At 34.6% G+C, this 25573-nt stretch overlaps 1 protein-coding gene across 2 annotated transcripts in view; it reads left to right on the forward strand.

The window, feature by feature from the left end:
* The window catches only part of SPATA17 (spermatogenesis associated 17), a 178562-nt gene that overhangs the window by 108245 nt on the left and 44744 nt on the right, over window positions 1–25573 (forward strand). For both annotated transcript variants that reach the window (XM_059414112.1, XM_059414111.1), the window contains one exon: window positions 14350–14485. In XM_059414112.1, the coding sequence (XP_059270095.1) occupies window positions 14350–14485 (136 nt within the window). The remainder of the gene's footprint in view (window positions 1–14349; window positions 14486–25573) is intronic.

The following is a 25573-nucleotide window of genomic DNA, read 5'->3' on the forward strand; positions in this document are numbered from 1 at the left end:
TATCACTCTGTTAGCTCTGTTCTTGGTGAAAATCTGGGAGTCAGTGGTGACAAAGACTAGTTAGAGGACCATTACCATAGTCCAGTTCAGAGATAAAGAGGACTGCAGTAGGACAAGGACATTGGTAGTGGAGGGTAATGTAAAGTTGGACAGACAGCTTTATAGGTAGAATCCTATGAACCCTACATCAAATCTAGGCAACAGTCCGTTAGGGTATAGATGGTTGGTCAAGGGCACAGATACATTTAGAATCACTGTCTTAGAGCTTCCTTAGCTGCAAAGGACAAAGATCCATTCAAGGTAACTGAAAAAGGTAAGGATGTGTTTGAAAAGATACAGCAAGGAATCTTACAGAAATATGAGGAACCAAAGAAAAATTGGACTAGAGTGACCTTGTGGGCTGCAGGGCCATGGTTTTTCTCTCTCTAGTGTCCTCTCTATTTTTCTCTGCTTTCTGCCTCTTACCTCCTTTCTACTGATTAGCTTTATCTGCTAGTAGTTCTTTCTCATAAATCTTCAGCTTACACTTAGGCCGTTCCAGACCTGATTCAGTATAACCTTCCAGCTCTAGAGCCCACAGCTAGTTCTGTTTTTCAGTTCAAATTCCTGAAAGATAATCTGTTTTGCTCAATTTATAAAATCAGACTAGCCCATGTAAGTCATAGGATTGGATCACAATAAATAATAAATATGTGTTAATATAATGGATATGTTAAATTAACATAAATAAAGCATATAAATAAAACTAGCATATATAAAATAAAGCATAACATACACGTGTATATATAAATCACAGTTGTGATCTTGGGAAGGATGTATTATATTATATCAAATACATTGTTTTATGGGAGTAGGGCCATGAGCAAATATTTCTTCAGATTGAGGGCTGCCAGGCAGAGAATCCTTTTAGTGCCTTGACTTGGTTGAGTTGATTGGCCAGATGGTGATATCCTTCCTTGACTAAGGAAAAAATATAGGCATACCTCAGAAATATTGCAGGTTCAGTTCTAGACCATGTAATAAAGTGAATATTGTAATAATGCAAGTCAAATGAACTTTTTGGTTTCCCAGTGCATATGAAAGTTACGTTGACACTGTAGATTGTCTATTAAGTGTATGCAACAGCCTTATGTCTGAAAATGTGCATACTTTCATTTAAAAATACTTTATTACTGTATGTAAGTGATGAATCACTAAATTCTACTCCTGAAACCAATATTATACTACATGTTTACTAACTAGGATTTAAGTAAAAATTTGAGACAAACAAAAACTCAAAAGGCTCTAAATATTTAAATGTGTAAGGATAATTAATAAGGCATTCTTTTCTAATAAAAAAATAAAAAATAAAAATACTTATTATTAAAAAATGCTAGCTATCATCTGAGCTTCCAGCAAGATGTAATCTTTTGCTGGTTATGGGTCTTGCCTCAGTGTTAATGGCTGCTGACTGATCAGGGCAGTTACTGAAGGTTGGAGTGGCTGTGGCAATTTCTTAAGATGAGTGAAATTGGCCATATCAATTACCTCTGCCTCTGAGGAACGATTTCTCTGTAGCATGCAATGCTGTTTGATAGAATGTTACCTACAGTAGAACTTCTTGCAAGAGATCCTCTCAAACTCTGCCATTGCTTTATTGATTAAGTTTATGTAGTATTCTGTAGCCTTTGTCGTCATTTCAACAGTCTCCACAGCAACTTTGCCAGGAGTAGATCACACCTCAAGAAACCACTTTCTTTGCTCATCTATAAGAAGCAACTCCTCATCTGTTCAAGTTTGATCATGAAGACTCCACTTATAATTCTAGTTCTCCTATTTCTACTATATCTGTGGGTACTCCCTCTTGAAATCTCAAACCCCTCAAAGTCACGCATGAAGGTTGGAATCAACTTTTTCCTGACTCCTATTAATGTTCATATTTTGATCTCTTTCCATGAATCGTGAATGTTCTTAATGACATTTAGAATGTGAATCCTTTCCAGAAGGTTTTCGGTTTGCTTTGTCCACATCCTTCAGAAGACTCACTATCTATGACAGCTGTAACCTTACAGAATTGTATTTGGTAAATAAGACTTGAAAGTCAAAGTTACTCATTGATCCATAGGCTGCAGAGAGGATCTTGTGAAGGCATGAAAACAGCATTAGTCTTGTCCATCTTCATCAGAGCTCTTGGGTGACCAGTATATTGTCAGTGAGTGGTCAGTGGGCTTAAATATTCAGTGGGATTTAATGTTGTGAACAGATGTGCTGTCCAGGCTTTGTCATTTCATTTGCAGAACACAGGCAGAGTAGATTTAGCATAATTCTTAAGGGCCCTAGGATTTTGGAATGGTACATGAGCACTGGCTTTAACTTACAGTTACCAGCTCTATCAGCTTCTAACTAGAAAGTCCACTTATCCTTTAAAGCTTTGAAGCCAGGCATTGACTTCTCTCCAAGTGTGAAAGTCCTAGATGGCATCTTCTTCTTCCAGTAGAAGGCTATTTTGTTTACATTGACAATCTTTTGTTTAGTGCAACCACCTTCATGAATTATCTGAGCTAGATCTTTCGGAGAACTTGCTATCACTTCTATATCATCACTCGCTGCTTCACCTGGCACTCTTATATTTTGGAGATGGCTTCTTTCCATAACCTCACAAACCAACCTCTGCTAGATTCAACTTTTTTTCTGCAGCTTCCTCACCTCTCTCTGCCTTCACAGAATTAAACAGAGTTAGGGCCTTGCTCTGGATTAGGCTTTGGCTTAAGGGAATGTTGTGGCTGGTTTGATATTCTATCCAGACCACACAAAATTTCTCCAAATGTCTCCAAAATTTTGTGTCTCTATCAGACCACACAAAATTGGCAGTAAGGCTGTTTCATTTCTTTATCATTTGTGTGTTCACTAGAGAAGCACTTCTTTCAAGGACTTTTCTTTTGCCTTCACAACTTAGCTGAGTGGAGCAAGAGGCCTAGCCTTTGGCCTCTCGGCTGTTGACATGCCTTGCTCATTAAGCTTTGTCATTTCTAGATTTTGATTTAAAATGAGAGACATGTGACTCTAAATTTCACTTGACTACTTAGATGCCATTGTAGGATTGTTAATTGGCCTAACTGCAATATTTTTGTGTCTTAGGGAAGGGAGGCCCAAGGAGAAGGAGAGATGGGGGGGGAAGTCCAGTTTAGCAGAGCAGTCAGAACACAGAATGTTTATTAAGTTCCCTGTCTTACATGGGCATAGTTCATGGTGATCCAAAGCAATTATAATAGTGATATCAAATACCACTGATCACAGATCACTGTAACAATATAATAATGAAAAAGTTTGATTTATTTTGATAATTACCTAAGTGTCACAAAGATACGAAATGAGCAAATGCTATTAGAAAAATGGCGCTAATAGACTTGCTCAAAACAGTGCTGCAGCAAATCTTCAGTTTGTAAAAAGCACAATATCTGAAAAGATTAATAAAACAAAGTATAATAAGATGAAGTATGTCTATGTAAGAAGAATTATAGGTTTGATAAGATGGAGGTTTGAGGTATAAGTTTAATTTGGGAACAGCTCTGTTTAAGATTTCCTATTTTGCATCTAGGTAGATATTCCTAGTGAGCATTTGAAAATACTGGTTTTGAGTCAAAGAAAAACACTGTATATAGAGATAAAGATTTAGAAATAATCACTGTAGAGGAAATAGTTAAAACCTTGGTGGTAGAAAAATCTCCTAGAGGCGAAACTATATAGAGAGAAGATTAAGTATAGATTTCTTGGAGTTGCTTTAATGTTAGGACCATGGTTCTTAATTAGGTTGCTCATCTCCATCACCTTGAGGCTTAAAATTATATATATATGCCTCCCTCAGTCACAGATATTTTGGCTCAGTAGGCAGATGTGTTTGCGATATATTCCTCAGTGAGTCTGATGCACCGTTCTGGTTAAGATAAGTGTCATTAACACAAGGTGTTGGCAGAAAATGTAAGTCCGTCAAGAAACTGAGAAAGCAAGGAAGAGCATCAGGAGATTCTGTGCAGATGTAAAGAAAAGAAAATCCACTGCAAGGAATGGATGAACAGCATGATCCGGAAGTCAAGTCAAGTGAGAATTAAAAGAATGTATTGGGTTTGGCCCCTGGGAAGTCATTCCTTGATAGCTTTGCTTTCTTCTTTAATTATCAGCTAGTTCTTATTTCTCCCATGTTCTTCCGGATATCATAAAAGAACTCATCCAGTTCTTTGCCAAACTTCAGGCCAATGTCTAAAGTTTTACTCTTACCCATGGTGATATATGTTTATATGTATATACATCTCTTTATATATGTGTGTGTATATATGCATAAAATATACATATATTAAAATATTCAGATATTTATATTTTAAAATTAATTTAAGATTTTTAAGTTCATATTTTAAAATTTAATGTAAAATTTTGAAATAGGAAAATATTAGACATATTAAAGTATTAAAATGGTGCCAGTATCATATATGTGCCCATGCTATATATATGTCGCCACTTTTCTAGAATTTTAATATTCCACTTCAGAATTGTGCTGAAAATTAACATCCACTTAAGCTACCTATGTATTGTAGAATCTGTATTCTTCTGCTTTTAAAGTCATTTTGGAACATCTTTGGTATAGTCACAATTTCTTAAGAATAACTGATAGTGATTTGCATTTCATCCATAGGTCTGCTCAGTAACGTGGGATACAGTATATTTTAGTTAGAGACCTTGAAGCCATTGAAAGTCCTAGGTGCTCACATGTAAATTTTAAATCAGAGGTTACAAACTAGTGGTTTCTGAGTTGCTTACAGTCTTCAGACGTGTTATATTTGGATCCTATCAATTTTCTAAAAATTAAATTAATTGAAAATGATAAGTAAGTCTTCTGAGAATCCAGATTTTCCAGCTTATATTAAAAACTAGATGATCTAGAAACAGTGGCCCACTCTCTTACATGGCAATAATTTGATTTTTACATTCTTCGTTTTTATATCTGACTGACTGGTGTTACCTGCCTAGTCCTTCCAGATTAAAATATGGAGACCCTTGTTCTAGGTAATAAGATCCTCAAGAAATAGAGCCCATGACTGATGCAGTACACTGAATGCGATACTTGACAGATGATAAGTGCCATTTTTAAAAAAAATTTTATTTTTATTTTTTTATGTATTGAGCTTGAGCTTGAACTCTCATTTATTTTGTCCTAATCTCTCTAATTCAGTCACTAAAATTTTTCTCATTGAAAGAAAAATCAAGCTAAAAACCCGAATTACATTGTGATTTCTCTTTGACCTTTATTAACATTACCCTATTAGTCCCAGTAATAGGTGGGCCCTATGCTTCTGTTTTTCTTTCTCTTACTTCCAGTAGAATTTTCCAAACTGTGTCTCTTAAAATGCTAGTCTGGAAGATGTCAATGAGTTTCCTATCAAATAAATTAGGAAAAAGTTACATTCAAAACAGTTAAACTTTTTTTTTAATGTGGCATTTACAGGGCTTCTCAGACTTAAATAGACTTTTATTTAGTGTGAACTTCAAAGAAGGAACATATAATGTATAGTATTTTGCAAACTTATTCACCTATTCATTCAACAAATATTACTGCATGCCTAATATGTGCCAGACACTGTATTAGGCATTGCAGATAGAGCAGTAAACAAGATAGAGATCTCCTGGCTTTGTAGGTCTAATAATATAGTTGGTTGAGAAATCTCCTCATCCACAGATCATAGTTTAGAATATGCTACTCTGGAATATTACTCAACAAAGAATATTTTATTTTCCTTAATGATTTTTTTTTTTTAGTTTCAGCTTATTTTTTCCTTAGACCTTCTTAACAATAAATTATACAAGTGTTTCCCACAGCCTTATATTCCTTCTTAATTACGTGTTCCTTTTTATTAAGTTTTTTTCATTTTAATTCCAGTATAGTTAACCTGTGTAATTATATGTTCTTTATGTCAATTATACAAGTCCTTAAAATATCTGAGCTCATCCTTTTTAGCTATATTGGCATCTTTGTAAGTTTAAAACATCTGATATAAATGGCCTGAAAGAAGAGCCTGTGTGACTGTTACTTAGCTGGAACATTTAAATTTAGTATCTTTTAGCAGAGATTTTTTTTTAAAGATTTTTCACAATTAACTAGAGAACAGTCAACTCTGCAAAACATATGTCAGAAAGTTGTTGCATAGCCATAATAAAATTACTGAGTAAGCATGCCTTGAGATTGTTAATAATAATATATTTGGGAGTTCTTTTTAAGCTAAGAAAAATGTAGGAAGAAGGGCAAAATATGTCTTTCCATTTAAATTTAGAAGCTTGCAATATAAGCTTACTGTCTAGTTGAACAGATAGTCTTGCCATTTGCATTCCTTAAATATTACATTTCTGTCTCCACCCTGGGGGAGAGACCTGTGCTATTGAGATTGCTGTTTAAATAGTTTATGAGTTTTAAATTTCTGCTCTGAATTCCACTCTAAGGATAAAATACTTTATGTATTAAACACTTAGAGCTATGATTACATTAAAATCTCAGGGAAAGCTGTTTTCTTCCATAAATAAAGCCCGTCTGATTCCTGTCCCAATCTGTTGCTCATTTCATTAACATCTCTTCAACCAAAATTCTAGTGGACTAAAACATCTTCATAGAGCAGTGGACTATGTTTTGAGATCATTCTATTGATACTAGTGAGTTATATGTTAGGTTTATCTAGAAATTTGGGTTCTTCATACCTATAGTGAAAATACTTTATTTCTCATATTGAACGTAGGGAAGAGTCTTAATTTGCTAAGGTTATTCTAAAATTTAGATTAGTCCGTATTTAAGAAAAAATATTCAGCTTTTTATGACCCCTTTTTACAAATCAGACCTGAGTCACTTAACCTGATTATTGTTTTAGTAAGCTAAAATTATTCAGTATTGAGACATAATTGACATATAGTGTTGTGTAAGCTTATAACGTACAGCATAATGATTTCACTTAGATATATTGCAAAATGATATACATTCATTATTCATTATATTAATTCAATATTCATTATTAATTATACACACTACAAATCTAAAACATGTCTCAAAATATAATTGACAAAAATAATTTGCATATTTCCAATTATGTGTTTTATCAAAGTGCTCTATTTTTTTTTAAAAAAAGCTCTGATTGGTTAATGAGAACTGAGTCATCTGATAATGAGAGCAGAAATGAACTGGTTATAACTCAGCCCTCAAAACATTAAATCTACTGTTTTCTACATTATAATAATGATTATAATATTGAAGTCTAATAGAATCATTTTGAGCAGGTGTACCTTTAAGATAACATGAAAATTATTTGTTGATTGGTCTATTAGATTAAATCAGTTTGCTTGATTCATGTTTAATCTTTCAATTCTTTCATCACGTCTTTCCAAACTTTTACACCTAGGTGTCTTTGCTTGTCCAATTAAGTTTCATGGACTAGAGAAATTCCCTCTGGAATTAAAGGAAATGCCTTCTCTTAATTAGCCCAGAGTGGATTTTTTCCCCCTCCTATTTTACTTTCTTTACGTCCAACTAAATAACTGTTCTATTTTGAACATTACAAAGCTCTGAATCCTTGCTCCTTCTTTTTTTTTTTTTTTTAAGGAAAGATCTTGGGGTAAATTCTAGCGCTCACTCCTGTATCCCCATTGGGGAGTGTCTTCCCTTCCAGTCTTGTTAATAATTGGGAGGGGTGGCTCATATACTAAGATCTTTACTAATGTAGCTTTTGATCTTTTGAGCATATCTGTACTTCTGCTACCAAAAAACCCCCCAAGTCCCCCCAAAACCCATTATAGCAACAACTACTGCTATAAGAAAAAATAACGGCATGCTTCCCACTCTGTGTTGTACATAGATAAAACTGATAATTGATTTTCTGAGAGATTCTTTGAACATTTATTAACTCAGTAGTGGATGGTTAAGAAACAATATTAATTATCTTAGAGTCATTCTTAATACACCTAGAAGTAAACTACTGCTTGCACATATGAAATTTAATTACTCAAATATTAAGACAGTAAAATTCACAAGCCCTTATGTGCTATGCCATCATCTCATTACTTTATATTTTCTAGTCTATAAAGTGTAGGAGGTTTTAAAAAACTTGAAAACTAAATTATTTTATGATCAATCTGAGATGATGGAAAAGTATTTTTGTTTCCCTTTTCCACAAGAAAAAGTGGATCTCTTGATAGACACTTATTACATAAGAGTTCTTATTTATTTTATAATTCATATATAAGAAAAATATTTTTTCCAATAAAAGAAAATGTCAGACATGTTTTGGTATCAAAGAATCACAAAGCATCCGATTTAGCAGCATGATTTGAAGAGAGCAATGTGGTAATCAGCCACCATTCCTTGATCCTCCGGATTTATTAGCCTTGGTAATGCTATGGTCAAGTCTGCCTCTCAGGGCAGCTTAGAGCCCAAATAATGAGCCCACTTTTGGCAATAGTATTAGTGAGGAAAGAATAAAGTCACTGGTACAATAGTTCCTACAGATGTTAAGTAAGATAAAACTGTTGAAGCTTAGCCTGTTCTGATAGGAGCCAGAATGCACCCTTTGAAAAGCATTCTTTCTATTTTCCAAGCAAATTAGCTACACACTTAAAGGATCCTACGTGCATGTTCCAAGCTCTTAACCTCTGAGTATCTACTCATACCAGCCCCTGACTTGCTTGCTCTTCTTTAATTTCCATATATGACTAATGCAGTCTGACCCATTTGTTACAGTTCAGGTTAGATATTGTCTTACTCTGGTTTACTATTTCTTTTGCCTCTGGCCTAGGCAAAAGCTTATTTGCATTCTTTTGCATAGCTCACTGGAAAATTTATTATGGTCTGGAACCGAATTCCTAACTTGCAGTAAAATGTTCCTTATCCTGAAAAAAGTGTCGCTATATCCTGTCCTGTGTGAATGCATATATTTTACTAGAAGCTGTTTAATAGAGAGAGGGCTGATCTAGGGCATGTTTGATGTTTGAGATGTGTTTAAGCATGTATCTTGGCATCTCTAAATTGTTATCACCATGTCCATTTTGGGATGATTTACCTATCTAGAATCCATCATGGCTTGCATAGCTACCCTCCTGAGCAGTCAAACTTTAATATAAATGTAAACGTAAAGACACATGTTTTGTAATGTATAAAGCTCTGTAATATATAACTATATATACTCTCCTTATTTACCATGCAGTCATATCCACCATAAGACTCTACATGATCTACTTTGTTTCCTTTATAAAGAACACAATTTCTAGCTATGTTGAACCCCTCTCAGTTCTTTCAGCATTCCTTTTTATGCTCTACTTCACCTCTGTATCTTTGTATATATTTTCTTTTGTTTAAAATAACCTCTACCAGCTTCTTAACTTGACTATGTCTTTCATTTCTGCACACAAAGTCTAAAAAGATAACTTTTCTATGTCCCATCTCCCAACTCCTTGCCAATAAACCCTCCAAAGATAAGCATTTATTAACACATATGCATATACAAACGTAAACCTTCCTCTCTGCCTCAGTAACCTCTTGTGCATACATCAGACACAAAACTTAACACATTCTCCTGTGTTGTTTCATTCTCTACTCCCTGCTAAGGTGAATTCCTCTTAGGGATAGTGCATCTTTCATCATTCTATCTCAGTGTTTTTCAAAATGTTTAGTATATAAAAGTACTTCATTTAATGTTTATCTAATGAATGAATTTTATTAAGACAGCAGAGAAATCAATGTGGACTAGAGTAGGATAATTAGGCTGCCTAGGAAAACTGGGTGTTAAGCTGGATTTTAAAAGATGAGCAGGGTATGGATCAGCATATCTGGAAGAGAGGAGCATGGTGAAAGACACAGGTAGGATGGAAAGACAGAGAGAAAGAGCAGATTGGCATCAGTGGAATGGCGGACAGGAAGTGGTAGGAGACTGAACAGATCAAGTGCATTCTAAGAAGCCTGACAGCTGGGCTGAAGAATATAGGCTTGGGTTAGTAGGCAAGAGGGTTTCATAATTTGCAGATTTTAGTTATTTGGCAGTGAAATAAACAGGTCAGAGGAAAACTTAGATTTATGAGTGGCAATAGTTGGACTATTAAAAAAAGGGGGAAAGTAAGAGGGAGTTAAAAGAGAAAAAAAGATAATTCATTAGTCTTCTTATTTGCAAATGAAAATAATATTAAGTATATTAATACTAAAGAGTTTGTATTTGCAGTGGACCCATTCTCCATGAAGCTAATTGACTATTTTTAAATTTTTGCTTCCTGAGACCTCTATAAATTCTTTCCTAACTGCCCACACATTCAGGTAATGAGGTGTTCATGAAAGTACTGTGTCTCCACATTGTATTTTAGAATTTCTTCCAGACCTGAATCTTTGATGAGGTTATAAAATAAAAAGCTAACCCATATCTTCTTTAATATGGTATCCAGCTAATTGAAAAGAAATCACTGCAAGTATGAGGTAAATCTGAATATATATTTAAAACTGGTAAAAGGTAACATTTTGAAAAAATAATTGGTATTTATCTAAAAGTTTGATTATTAACTAAATTGATTTTTTAGGGTTTTCATAGCTATTTATACTTTTATAGAGCAAATCCCATTTCAGAATTAAAGAATTTCTTCCAAATTTGAAGATAAATATTTGAAAATTATTTATAAAACATTAAACATTTTGAATATGTATACCTATATATACACATATGTACATATGCTTAAGAGTACACATGCATGTTACTTCAGTGAAACATTATGGCTGAATGAAATAAAATTAACTCATGAACAGGAAAATACTTAGTCTTTCAGCCTTGTCTTCTCAGCCAACCATTCCCTTGAGAAAGCAAATTTTGTTCAGACACAAAAGAAAAATGTACTATTAAAATGCAATTCAGAAGTGATAAAAACTGTAAGTGCAGCAGCCGGCTCACAGCACCCCCTTTGTATACTCAGGGACATTGGGGCCACATTAATTTTTGTGTGTGTGATGTCCATCCCATGTGCAAATTAGCACTGGAAGGACCATAATCTGTCTTATATGAGAGCTGTTTTCCCAAGAGCATGTGTAATACATGCTTGTGTAATTTTGTAATTCAAAGCTCTGTGTTTGTTTGTTTGTTTTTATTTTAAATAGTATTAGAGATGTTTTCTTAGGAAAACATTAAAAAGGAATTTATTAATAAACATTAAAAAGGAATTGTAGAGAAGTATGAAAATTAATGAACTAATAATGCTGCTTTCCTTTATTGTTTTTTAAACAAATATATAAGTGCAATGGCAAAGAATCAAATTTTCAGTTCAATTGAGATTAAAAAAACCCTTCCTTGTCTTAATTAAATGAGATAATATATGTGAAAATATTGACATGTGGTTATGGGTCAGTAACTCTGTTGAAGAGTTCAACTTTAAAGCCACAATTTCAGAATATGCTTCTCAGCAGAATATTTCATTTTACTATATAAATTTCTCTTATTGCCCAGATATCTTTCTCTAGTTTCTTTAATTAAACAACATCTAGCTCCAACTTCATTAGTACCATATCCTCTTTGATTAAATTAAATAAAAAATTTTTGAGGTTTACTCCTATTTCCTTCATTAAATCTCTTTCCTCCAGACTATCTTTTATGTTTGGATATGTGCCTTTCTTCCATGTTGGTAGTTTCCCCAATTGATAATCCATTCTTAGATTTATATTAAAGGAGACACTAAAAATCAGACTAGAAATGTATTTGTATGTGAGAGTGACTTTTTGACTGATCGACTTTTAATTAAGAGTTTTTCAAATGTCGATATTTGAAGTTGTTTCTCTGATCACTCTCAGTATCTTTTTGAGACGATGTATTTGTCTGAATGCAGTATTTAAGTACAGTGCCAGTTCACATAGATATGAGCAAGGGAAGAGTTCAAGGAGTAGACACTGATTTGAAATTCATATATCCCATTTGGTGTCTTGAACTTCACAGGGATTCTGCAAAATCTCCCTTCCCCTTTGGCCTCTCCCTCTTCTGGAACTGAGATTTCAGTTTTTTGAATGTCCTATCTGCTTTTCACCTGGCAAAAATTTGTTGGTATTGTCACCTGTTTCATCTTTCTCTTCTGCTTTCTTCTTATAGGTTTATAACTTAAAAAAAAAAAAAAAAATTCTTTACTCTTATTTCAGAGGACTCTGGTGAGGGATTTAAACATTTCACCACATTACACAAAAAGCGTATTACAATTTTAGATGTTCCATGAAAAATTATATGGATCTTAAAATTTTGATCTTTTATGTTGATCGTAACACATTAAAATAATAATGCTGATGATGGCTATGACAACAGGCTACTTCTACATTTACTTCTACTTTTAACACCCCCATTATTTATTGGGCATTTGCTCTTTCAGCTTCCATGTTAAGCTTTACATATACGAAATTACTCATTCCTTACAACAACCTCATATGGAAGTAAAATCTCATAGAGGTCAGATAAGTTCTGTAAGTGAACACAGGTAGCAAGGGCAAAAGCTAAGATCTGAATACTGGTATGGTTGACCCAAAAGCCTCATTACTCAAAACCCCTACCAAAAATGCTTTCATTATTCTGCTGAGTTAAAGAATGAAACTGAGCGACTATCTTATTGTATACACAAAAATTAACTCAAAATGGATTAAAGACTTGAATTTAAGATCTGAAACCATGAAACTCTTAGAAGAAAATCATAGGCAATAAGCTCCTTGACATCAGTCTTAGTGACGATTTTTTTGGATTTGACACCAAAAGCAACAAAAGCAAAAATAAACAAGTAGGATCACATCAAAATAAAAGGCTGCACAGCAAGGGAAACCATCAACAAAATGAAAAGTCAACCTACTGAATTGGTGACAATATTTGCAAATCATATATTTGTAAAAGGGGGGTAATATTTAAAGTGTATAAAGAACTCATACAATTCAATAGCAAAAAGAGAAACAATGTAATTTAAAATGGATAGAGGACTTAAATAGACATTTTTTTTCCAAAAAAGGCATACAGGTGGCCAACAGGTATATGAAAAGATGCTCAACATCACTCATCATCAGGAAAATGCAAATCAAAACCACAATGAGTATGATCGTACTACACCTGTCAGAATGACCAATATCAGAAAGAAATACCAAGTGTTGGCAAGGATATAGACAAAAAGGAGACCCTAGTGCACTGTTGGTGGAAGTGTAAATTGGTGCCACCACTATTGAAAACAATATAGAGGTTCCTCAAAAAATTAAAACTGGAACTCCCATATTATCTAGCAGTTCCTCTCATAGATATTTATTTGAAGAAAGCAAAAACACTAATTCAGAAAGGTATATGCATCCCCATGTTCATTGCAACATTATTTACAACAGCCAAGATATGGAAACAAACTACATGTCCATCAGTGGATGTATAAAAACAGTGTTTTATACAGTGGAATATAATTCAGCCATAAACAAAAATGAAATCTTGCTATTTGTAACAACATGGAGGATCTCAAAGGTGTATGCTAAGTGAAATAAGTCAGACAGAGAAAAGACTAATACCATAAGATCTTACTTCTACGTGAAATCTTTTAAAAAAAATAGGCTGATAGATACAGAGAACAGATTGGTGGTTGCCATATGGGGTGGTGGGTAGGTGAAATGGGTGAAGGGAGTCAAAAGGTACAAAATTCCGGTTATAAAATCAGTACGTTATTAGGACCTAAGGTACAGATGGAGATGTAATATATAATGGACACTTAATTTATAATACTGTACCCCATATTTGAAAGTTACTAAGAGAGTAAATCTTTAAAACTTCTCATCACAAGAAAAAAGATAACTATGTATGTTGAAGGATGTTAGCGAGACTTGTGATGACCGTTTCATAATATATACAAATGTCAAATTATGTTGTATACCTGAAACTAATACAATCTTGTATGTCCATTGTACCTCAATTTAAAAAAGAAAAAAACTTTGAAGAAAACCCATTTCAGTGAGAATTTCCTATAATGGGATTCCTTTTCATTTTTGGATGCCCTTTTGAAATTAAAAACATTTTTATTTATACAGTGAATTTTTAATTACCTGGCATCATTAATTGATAGATTTATTCTTTAAAATTTTCTGCATTTCCAGAATATTGGAGACATAAAAATTCTGTGAAAAAAGTCTTACTATCTCCATTTGCTGAATAAGAAATGAAATTCATAAAAGTAACAGAGATAGTGGCAGAAGTTAAAGTGAAATGCAGTTATTCTGATTCCAAACCATGTTTTATTTTCACTATGCTTTACTACTTCTCTAAATTTTAATGTTTTTAATCCAATATTTGCAGAAATAAAACTAACTTCACTTAAATGTTCTTTCAGGTTTTTGCCATTTTCTACTTACCATAAAAATAAAAAGTATACCCCATTAATGCATTCGTCAAGCAAGTATGGTCCCAATTCTTATGGAAGTCGTCATTTTAGAGATGAAAATCCCAAGAAATGGATCTGTGACAAGGTAAGTTAGTGCAACATTAAAAAAATGATGTTCTTTTTGAAAGGTTAAAAATAACACACTGATTACAACAAACATAAATATTCTCATACAGTTAACACCTTCATGGTCATAAAATTATTTATAGCTATTTCATGTAAAGATAACACTGCTAACTTCTCTAGCCAGTAAGAGATTTGTGTTTTTGTTTTTTAGCATTTCATGTTTTTTATGGGTAATGACTCAGCTCTCCTATGGTCTATGGTATACATCATGGCTTTGCCAAAGCCAGCCAGGGTCAAAACTTGAATCTGTGATTAAGAATAGCCAAGCTCTCAGACATGGAGATCAGTGCTTGATCTCTTGATTCTCTCAATCTCTGTGTGTATGTAGAAAGATAAGTAAATAAGTAGGCAGGTATGTAGATAGATAGGAATAGATAGAAATATATGTGATATTTATATATGTGATATTTACATATATATATGATACAGAAGAGAAGAAGAGAAGAAAGCAAATATTTATTGATTCCAGAGTTACATTTGTTAGCGTTTAGAGAAAATTTTCTGAATAGGGAAAATACCAAGGTGTCTTACACAATGAGGTAAAAGGGAAGTTTTTGCTATGTGTTAAGCCCATTATCTAACAGAAACTATAACTTATTTATAGAAATAATTACGCAGATAAAATGAAGTTGTAAGTGACTTTCTGGAAAGGGGTTAAAGCCACTGAGATCCATAGAGCAGACCAGATGTACTGGTTCTATTAATAGTCTGTCAATGAGGATTTACTCATTTACACACAGCCTCCTTCCAGAAGGATTTAAGACACCTTACTAAAAGGCAAATACAGTAAAGCTTATATTTTAGAAATAAAAATAGAAGGAAATGATCTTAGATGAGAACAGTGTCTATACTCACAAAATAAAGGAAACCATTATGGCAGTGCTAAGTGATAGGAATTTCAGCTTGTGGATGGCAAAGATGAAAAGGAAAATACAAATTGCAGACATATCCTCATTACTCAAGAGGAAGACATATGTTAGACCCTTAAGAAAAATGAGATCTTTATTTTATCAAACTATAAGGAAAAGTCTATTTTTAGGGCATTATAAATATGGGATTACCAAGGGTAAGTCACTGGAGAGTAACACAGATACTTTAGAAAGTGCCTTTTTCTTTTCCACCTGCTGAGTCCTCTGTCTTAAAAAATGATCTAAAATACTAAGTAATTCCACATCATAGGGAATAGGTACAGTGAGTAGTTCAATTTGGCTCACTGATTGAAAACCTAAATACTGGTGACAATGTTATTCTTGGCATTTGTTTTTACCTGATAGGCAACCATTCAGAATGTAGGATAAATATAATTTTTAAACTATCTAATTTCATATTTTGAATGTATGTAATGTGATCTACATCTCATTTGCTATTTGACGTAAGCATCTTTTTGCTTTTATGCCCTCCCACAATTTTATTTAATTCAAAGAAGTGCTCATTTCTTCAATATAAATAACTTACTTTAGGACATTAAGCTGCTTCTGAGTAAATAAGACCCTTGTGCAAATGTTTCTTTCCAAAAATAATATAATACTTTTTGGTTTTAGATGATCAATTCACCTCATACATTCTAACTTATTTTAGAATATGCATCTGTCTTGCAGAAGTAAGCAAACTCATGGAAATATTGACACTTTTGGATACACGCTAAAGAGAAAAAGTTTATTTTGTTCTTTTGAGGAATTGTGGTGTGCCTCCATACTTTTAAAAACTATACATACTTAAAACATTAAGGACAAGTAGTAGTTCTTGTAGACTCTGAAAATTAAGAGAGAAAAGTATAGGGAGAAGTCTTAATAAATATAATAAAAATTAGTAAGAAATCAATAAATCATGAATTATAAATCATGAATCCACTTAAACCTACATAAAAGCATGTAGAAAAATACTAAATGAAAATTGAAATTCCACTTTCCCATCTTCTCTCCCTTCCTTCTTATTTCTTCCTACTTTCTGATCTCTTCAAATAAATAGATTAAACAAATTACTCTTCTGTGTGGCTAATGTAAATCAGCACATTAGAGAGGTAGCCATTTTATTGTTTGTATGTTAAGTCTTAGAACTGTTAGACATAAATTATGTTTTGATTTGATGTTAAGTCATTTGGGTGAGAATTGGGTTCAGTAAATTGCTAAAAGAAGGCTTCTTTTTCTTTAGTTTTAAAAAGTTAGTTTCTTTTTTTTTTAATTTTTTATTTTTTTATAAACATGTATTTTTATCCCCAGGGGTACAGGTCTGTGAATCAGCACTCACCAAAGCACATACCCTTAGTTTCTTGATTAATGAGGTTGGAGACCACAATTTATTCATTATTAGTGGAGTAAGGATAGTTTTAAGGCGGCTAGAGTTAAGGTCAAAATATTGAAGAAGGAAAGGCTGATCTGGTTTTATGCTTTTTCTGTGGGAAGATAGACTCTTTACAAACATTTAAAGTATATGTAACATTATTTGAAAGCAATAAATTGATTTCAACCAAGAAACAACTCAATTAAATATAGTTGGTTCCTGTTTTCCACCTCTCCCATCATGTTTTGAGATTATCTACATGGAGAATTTCCTTTTCTTCTCTCACCGATAAGCCTGGAGGTTTTAATTTTCCAGTCATTTGTTACACAGTGTTAAAGGTATCAGTTGAGAGAAAAACAAATGTTAATTAGCTACTCCTTCTCTAATCACATTCACATTAAATCAATTAATATAATCAATTTAATATTTGTTTTATTTTTAATGCTGTTGATTTGAAGAACACTATACAAAGACATCAGAAGGGTGCCTGGGTGGCTCAGTGGGTTAAGCCACTGCCTTCGGCTCGGGTCATGATCTCAGGGTCCTGGGATCGAGTCCCGCATCGGGCTCTCTGCTCAGCAGGGAGCCTGCTTCCTCCTCTCTCTCTCCTGCCTCTCTGCCTACTTGTGATCTATCTCTGTCAAATAAATAAATAAAATCTTTAAAAAAAAAAAAACAAAGACATCAGAAAGTCAACAAAGGAGAGCAAATAGTACAGTTTTTTCTTCATAGTATGAAAATCAATAATGAAAAATAGCATACATCATTTTTCTTAAAAGCATGGAAATCTATAATAAAAATGTAATAAAAATATTTCTTTTTTATGTAATTAGTGATGGTAACTTTTAATTAACTTGAGTTGAATATTTTTTAAAAAAATTTTATTTAAATTCAATTTGGGTAGCATTCTCTGTACTATTAGTTTCAGAGGTAGAATTTAGTGATTCAGTAGTTGCAGGTAACACCGTCTGGTCATCACATCATGTGCCCTCCTGAATGCCCAGTTGCCCCATCCCTCTGCGTACCTCCTATACAGCAACCCTCAGGTTGTTTCCTAGAGTTAAGAGACTCTTATGGTTTGCCTCCCTCTCTGTTTTCATCTTACTTTATTTTTCCTTCCCTTCCTTACTCACATTTCTTTAATCTGTAAAAGCCCCCAAGTTGTTAGGTTCTAGGCCTGTGTCTTAATGGCAAAACTTTAAGTTCAGGAAAATAATTAGTGTTTATAAACTACTGTGCTTATATCCATGTCTAAAATAGAAGTGAAATTCAATAAGGAGATATACCAGTCAGTTACTATTAGTTTAATCTCTTTGGGTAGATTTAAACAAGTTGGACAATACAAAAATTCAGTGTACTAAAAACATTCTTTTAGTTGTCAAAACATTCACATATGTTCATATTTACTGGAGCAGAAATAATAGTCTAAGGCCTTTATCTGAATTGGAATGAGTTCTCATATGCATTTTAGATGACTGATTTTAATGGAACTATTTCATGTTTTCCCACGTTTGCAGAATTCAGAAAGAGACTTTTAAGATGGTTCATGTTGATGGAGCCTTTCTTCATATGCCTTATTGTAGGTGAATTACAACAGTAGGGCAGCCCCTTTTGTTATTTTCACATGCATTTTGGTCCCAAACAGGATTTCATAAGCTACAAAGCATAAAAATATCTAGTACTCCAAAGAATTAATTTAGAGAACCTAAGCATATTGCACAGAACATAAAGTTGACCTTTACCGTCTATGGCTTTTGGAATGGAGTGGGATGTGGAACACATCATAGATTTAATGTGGCACATCGCTGTCTGCAGAAGCTTGGGTGGGACTGGGACTGCTTGCCCATGGCACCCGGTGATTGAATCTGCTGTCACCAGCATCCTGATAATAATGAACATTCAGCTTAACGACCGTGATTATGATTATCATAATTGATGTGCAAGTACAGTGTGTGGGGATCATTACAGCTGAACTGTATAGTAGAGAAACATGCCTCAGTTATGGATAATTTTACTTTTATGCATTGATTGGGATAAAATATGCCTTTCTATTTAAACAGTCCAGCTTCATATAATTTTAAAAATCTTTCTGTATATGTTGATTGATGATTATGCACTTGCTGAAAAACAGCCCCTTACAGTTGTTTGTTTTGTGTTGTTTCGTTTCATTAGTAAATGTAAACAATTAAATAATTAGGTGTAATTGAGGGAAAATATTTTGCTTATGAGGATGGCCTTCAATAATCAAGTATTCAGTTTAGGTTTGTTTGGTTTTTTTTTCCCTCTTTCTCTCTCACAAAACACCAGGGACTAAAATTCTTCAATTATTTTTTTGCTATGATTATCCTTGAATCAGTCAGTCTTCTTGAGGTCACTAAGCTTCAGGGAAAATAATAAGTTTAAATAATTTTTGTTATAGATCTGTATATGCATTTGCATATGTGTATATTTATATATACTCTTATGTACTTTAGAAAACTGGATAGAGCCAAATATTATTTATCAAAATAATATTTAATCTAAGAATAGTGTTAAGATATATATATTTACACTACCTTTGCTTTTTAACCACCTTGTTTCTGATAGATTTATTATATTGTGTAGTAATTTTTAGTTATACTTTTACAAAGGATTTCTGATTTGAATTTTAACTTGTGAATGAAAATAATATGTGCAGTGATGTATCCAGGATTTTTAGTAGATTAGATCTGATCGTATTAGTCTATGATTATTAACCTAAGGGCTTAATTTGCATTTGAGTCTAAAATACTGCATTTGAGTGATGAACAAACATAATGGACATTTTTGTAAAGCCTGGGAAGCCATTAAAAAAAAAAAAAAAAGCTCTTATTTTGTAACTTCAGTAAAGTCTGAGATTGAGAGATCTCTCCACCAGATCCTTAATAACTGTAGAGTGCTAAAGAGACTGTGGCAAACATTTCCTCCTGAGATCTGTAAGATTCCATCCCCCAGGTCAGGTGCTCGCCCCTAGATGTGCAGCTGCGCAGTGTGGTGTAGGACAGAGTGTTAGACAGCCAGAGGGTTAACAGCTTGCCTATAAAATTCTTCTTTCAGAAGTTTTTGTTCCCAGTGTGATTCTTGAACTTTATTAAGAGTTCTGCTGTAAGTTTACCTCTAAAAATTCAACATATGCCAGTTTTCTCTGCGTAATTACTAATCTAGGATAACAAGAATTAAATTCTTCATCTGATAGAAATCTTGGAATATGTTAACTGCATTTCTCTACGATTAAACTCTTAACCTTAATTAAAAAAAATTTTTTTAAATACTTCAATTTTTTTTTTCTTATTGTTATTGTCGGAAACTGGGTTAACATATTAGCAAAAACTTTAGGCTTCTAGACTTTTTGCCATCATTCCTAGGTATAGGATCATAGCTTTAATTTCTTTCTGTGACCTCCTCCCATGTTGTCTTTATTTGACTTGCCAAAGAGGAGGCTTCCCAGAATCAAGAGCCCAAGAATAAATAGAAATATCGCTAGTAAATATTCTTGGTGTCTTAGAAAGAGTTGGACTTTGATCTTAGGAATCATGGATGTGTTTGAAGCATGATATGAATATGAGAGTTAACATTGACAGTGCTTATTCAAGTGTCGTTGGGCTGTGTCTGCAGGTTTGGCATGGAAAAGTCCAAGGGATATTTGTGGGTTTTCTAGTTGGGCCCCTATCAAACCATACTGAACAATAATGTTTGAGCATTTCCGCTGCATAGGCATACATCTTTGCCCTAATGAATTCCCAAAGGTGAAATTTCTTTCTTTTTTTTTTTTTTAAGAGTTACTTACTTATTTTGGAAACAGGAGAGAGGAGCAGAGGGAAGGAGAGACAATCTAAAGCAGAGTTCCTGCTGAGCATAAAGCCCCACATGGGGCTCGATCCTAGGACCCTGAGATCATGACCTGAGCCAAAATCAGGAAAAGGCTGCTTAACCAACTGAGCCACCCAGGTGCCCCTGAAAGTGAAATTTCTTAGTCAGGGCTATGATAGTTGCTGTTATGTGTCAGTTTGACTAGGCATTTGTACCATTATTTAATCAACAGTAATCTCAGTGGTGCTGTAAAGGTATTTTGCAGATGTGGTTAACATCTACCCTAAGTTGACTGTGAGCAAAGCACATTACCCTGAATGGCATAGGTAGATCTGATACAATCAGTTGAAAACCTTAAGAGCAAAAATTGAAGTTTCCTGGAAAAGAAATCCTGCTGCATGACTGTAATATTAATTCCTGCCTCCATTTTTTCCCAATTTCATATTACATTTATTGGCTCAAAACTATAACTTAAAAAATTTGAAGAACCAATTAACTAACATTCTTTTTTTTTTTTTAATTTCTTTTCAGCGTAACAGTATTCATTGTTTTTGCACTACACCCAGTGCTCCATGCCACACCTGCCCTCCTTAATACACACCACCTGGCTCCCCCAACCTCCCACCCCCCACCCCTTCAAAACCTTCAGGTGTTTTTCAGAGTCCATAGTCTCTCATGGTTCACCTCCCTTTCCAATTTCCCTCAACTCCCTTCTCCTCTCCATCTCCCCATGTCCTCCATGTTATTTGTTATGCTCCACAAATAAGTGAAACCATATGATAATTGACTCTCTCTGCTTGACTTATTTCACTCAGCATAATCTCTTCCAGTCCCGTCCATGTTGCTACAAAAGTTGGGTATTCATCCTTTCTGATGGAGGCACAATATTCCATAGTGTATATGGACCACATCTTCCCCATCCATTGAAGGGCATCTTGGTTCTTTCCACAGTTTGGCGACTGTTGCCATTGCTGCTATAAACATTGGGGTACAGATGGCCCTTCTTTTCACTACATCTGTATCTTTGGGGTAAATACCCTGGAGTGCAATTGCAGGGTCATAGGGAAGCTCTATTTTTAATTTCTTGAGGAATCTCCACACTGTTATCCAAAGTGGTTGCACCAACTTGCATTCCCACCAACAGTGTAAGGGGGTTCCCCTTTCTCCACATCCTCTCCAACACACGTTGTCTCCTGTCTTGCTAATTTTGGCCATTCTAACTGGTGTAAGGTGGTATCTCAATGTGGTTTAAATTTGAATCTCCCTAATGGCTAGTGATGATGAACACTTTTTCATGTGTCTGATAGCCATTTGTATGTCTTCATTGGAGAAGTGTCTGTTCATATCTTCTGCCCATTTTTTGATATGATTGCCTGTTTTGTGTGTGTTGAGTTTGAGGGGTTCATTAGAGATCCTGGATATCAACCTTTTGTCTGTACTGTCATTTGCAAATATCTTCTCCCATTCCGTGGGTTGCCTCTTTGTTTTGTTGACTGTTTCCTTTGCTGTGCAGAAGCTTTTGATCTTGATGAAGTCCCAAAAGTTTATTTTCGTTTTTGTTTCCTTTGCCTTTGGAGACATATCTTGAAAGAAGTTACTGTGGCTAGTATCGAAGAGGTTACTATGTTCTCCTCTAGGATTTTGATGGATTCCTGTCTCACGTTGAGGTCTTTTATCCATTTTGAGTTTATCTTTGTGTACGGTGAAAGAGAGTGGTCGAGTTTCATTCTTCTACATATAGCTGTCCAGTTTTCCCAGCACCATTTATTGAAGAGACTGTCTTTTTTCCACTGTATATTTTTTCCTGTTTTGTCGAAGATTATTTGACCATAGAGTTGAGGGTCCATATCTAGGCTCTCTACTCTCTTCCACTAGTCTATGTGTCTGTTTTTATGCCAGTACCATGCTGTCTTGGTGATCACAACTTTGTAGTAAAGCTTGAAATCAGGTAATGTGATGCCCCCAGTTTTATTTTTGTTTTTCAACATTTCCTTAGTGATTCGGGGTCTCTTCTGATTCCATACAAATTTCTGGATTATTTGCTCCAGCTCTTTGAAAAATACCGGTGGAATTTTGATCGGAATGGCATTAAAAGTATAGATTGCTCTAGGCAGTATAGACATGTTAACAATGTTTATTCTTCCGATTCAAGAGCATAGAATGGTCTTCCATCTTTTTGTGTCTTCTTCAGTTTCTTTCATGAATGTTCTGTAGTTCCTCGAGTACAGATCCTTTACCTCTTTGGTTAGGTTTATTCCCAGGTATCTTATGGTTCTTGGTGCTATAGTAATTGGAATCGATTCTCTAATTTCCCTTTCTGTATTTTCATTGTTAGTGTATAAGAAAGCCACAGATTTCTGTACATTGACTTTGTATCCTGCCACGTTACTGAATTGCTGTATGAGTTCTAGTAGTTTGGGGGTGGAGTCTTTTGTGTTTTCCATATAAAGAATCATATCATCTGCGAAGAGAGAGAGTTTGACTTCTTCAATGCCAATTTGGATACCTTTTATTTCTCTTTGTTTTCTGATTGCTGTTGCTAGGACTTCTAATACTATGTTGAACAAGAGTGGTGAGAGTGGGCATCCTTGTCATGTTCCTCATCTCAATGCGAAGGCTGTGAGCTTTTTCCCATTGAGGATGATATTTGCTGTGGGTCTTTCATAGGTAGATTTTATGAAGTTGAGGAATGTTCCCTCCATCCCTATACTCTGAAGCGTTTTAATCAGGAACGGATGTTGGATTTTGTCAAATGCTTTTTCTGCATCAATTGAGAGGACCATGTGGTTCTTCTTTCTTCTCTTATTGATTTGTTCTATCACATTGATTGATTTGCAAATGTTGAACCATTCTTGTAGCCCAGGGATGAATCCCACCTGGTGATGGTGGATAATCTTTTTAATATGCTGTTGGATCCTGTTTGCTAGGATCTTGTTGAGAATCTTGGCATCCATATTCCTCATTGATATTGGTCTGAAATTCTCCTTTTTGGTGTGGTCTTTGCCTGGTTTGGGGATCAGAGTAATGCTGGCGTCATAAAGAGTCTGGAAGTTTTCCTTCTGCTTCAATTTTTTGAAACAGTTTCAGGAGAACAGGTGTTATTTCTTCTTTGAAATTTGGTAGAATTCTCCAGGGAATCCATCAGGTCCTGGGCTCTTATTTTTTGGGAGGTTTTTGATCACTGCTTCAATCTTGTTACTAGATATTGGTTTATTCAGGTTGTCAGTTTCTTCCTGGTTCAATTTTGGGAGTTTATAGTTTTCCAGGAATGCATCCATTTCATCTAGGTTGCTTAACTTATTCGCATATAACTGTTGATAATAACTTCGGATGATTGTTTCTACTGCCTTGGTGTTAGTTGTGATCTCTCCCTTTTCATTCATAATTTTATTTTTGAGCTTTCTCTCTTTTCTTTTGGATTAGTGTGGCCAATGGTTTATTGATCTTATTGATTCTTTCAAAAAACCAGCTTCTGGTTTCATTGATACGTTCTACTGTAGCTCTAGTTTCTACCTCATTGATCTCTGCTCTAATCTTGATTATTTCCCTTCTTACATGTGGAGTTGGTTTGATTTGTTGTTGATTCTCCAGTTCTTTAAGGTGTAGAGACAGCTGGTGTATTCTGGATTTTTCCATTTTTTTGAGGGAGGCTTGGATGGCTATGTATTTCCCCCCTTAGGACCGCCTTTGCTGTATCCCATAGGTTTTTACCTGCCTGCATTTTTAGCCTGGCAGGTTAATCTGCAGATTTGGATTTTCCTGACTCCATAATTGGATAGGCCATTTCCTTAAAAAAAACTCCTGTCTTTCTGTCTCTCTGTCACCTTTCTTAATTAGTTCTCTTTCCTTGGAGAACCGTGAGTGATATAGAGGCCGAGAAAATTATTTTTTTCCTAACTTTTTTGGATTTTCCATGCTCATAGAGATAAAAGTGATGTATATAATATTGTTTTTGGTTAATACACATATACCTTAGTAAGTGATTCCCACAACAGGATTAGTTAATACATCTGTCAGTTCACAGAATTACCTTTCTCTGTGTATATGTGTGGTGACATTTAAAATACACTCTTTCTCTCTCTTTTTTTTTTTTAAAGATTCTATTTATTTATTTGACAGACAGAGATCACAAGTAGGCAGAGAGGCAGGCAGAGAGAGAGGAGGAAGCAGGCTCCCTGCTAAGCAGAGAGCCCGGTGCGGGGCTCGATCCCAGGACCCTGGGATCATGACCTGAGCCAAAGGCAGAGGCTTTAACCCCCTGAGCCACCTAGGCACCCCTAAAATACACTCTCTTCACAACGTTGGTTCTCCAGAACTTTTTCATCTTATAACTGAACATTTTTTTCCCTTTGACCAATATTTCTTCATTTCCCCCACCCACAGTGCCTGGGTACTAATCTACCCCATTTCTGTGAGTTTGACTATTTTAGATATCATATATAAATAAAATAATATAATATTTGTCTTTCTCTGACTTATTTTACTTAGTATAATGCCCCCCAAGTTTCATCCCTGTTGTGTCAAATGGCCAAATTTCCCTTTTTATTGCTGAATAATATTCCTGCGTGTGTGCGTATGTGTCTGTGTATCACATTGTCTTTATCCATTCATCCATCAGTGGACACTTCGGTTATTTTCATGTCTTGAATATTTTAAGTTAACTGCAATGAACCGAGGGTATATATATATATCTTTGAGATAGTGATTTCCTTTCCTTTAACTATATATCTAGAAGTGGGGTTGCTGGGCCATACTTTTTTTTTTTTTTTAAGATTTTATTTATTTATTTGACAGAGAGAAATCACAAGTAGTTGGAGAGGCAGGCAGAGAGAGAGAGAGGAGGAAGCAGGCTCCCCGCTGAGCAGAGAGCCCCATGCGGGACTCGATCCCAGGACCCTGAGATCATGACCTGAGCCGAAGGCAGCGGCTTAACCCACTG

The sequence above is a fragment of the Mustela nigripes genome, chromosome 10 (assembly GCF_022355385.1).
Source record: "Mustela nigripes isolate SB6536 chromosome 10, MUSNIG.SB6536, whole genome shotgun sequence".
Taxonomy (NCBI): domain Eukaryota; kingdom Metazoa; phylum Chordata; class Mammalia; order Carnivora; family Mustelidae; genus Mustela; species Mustela nigripes.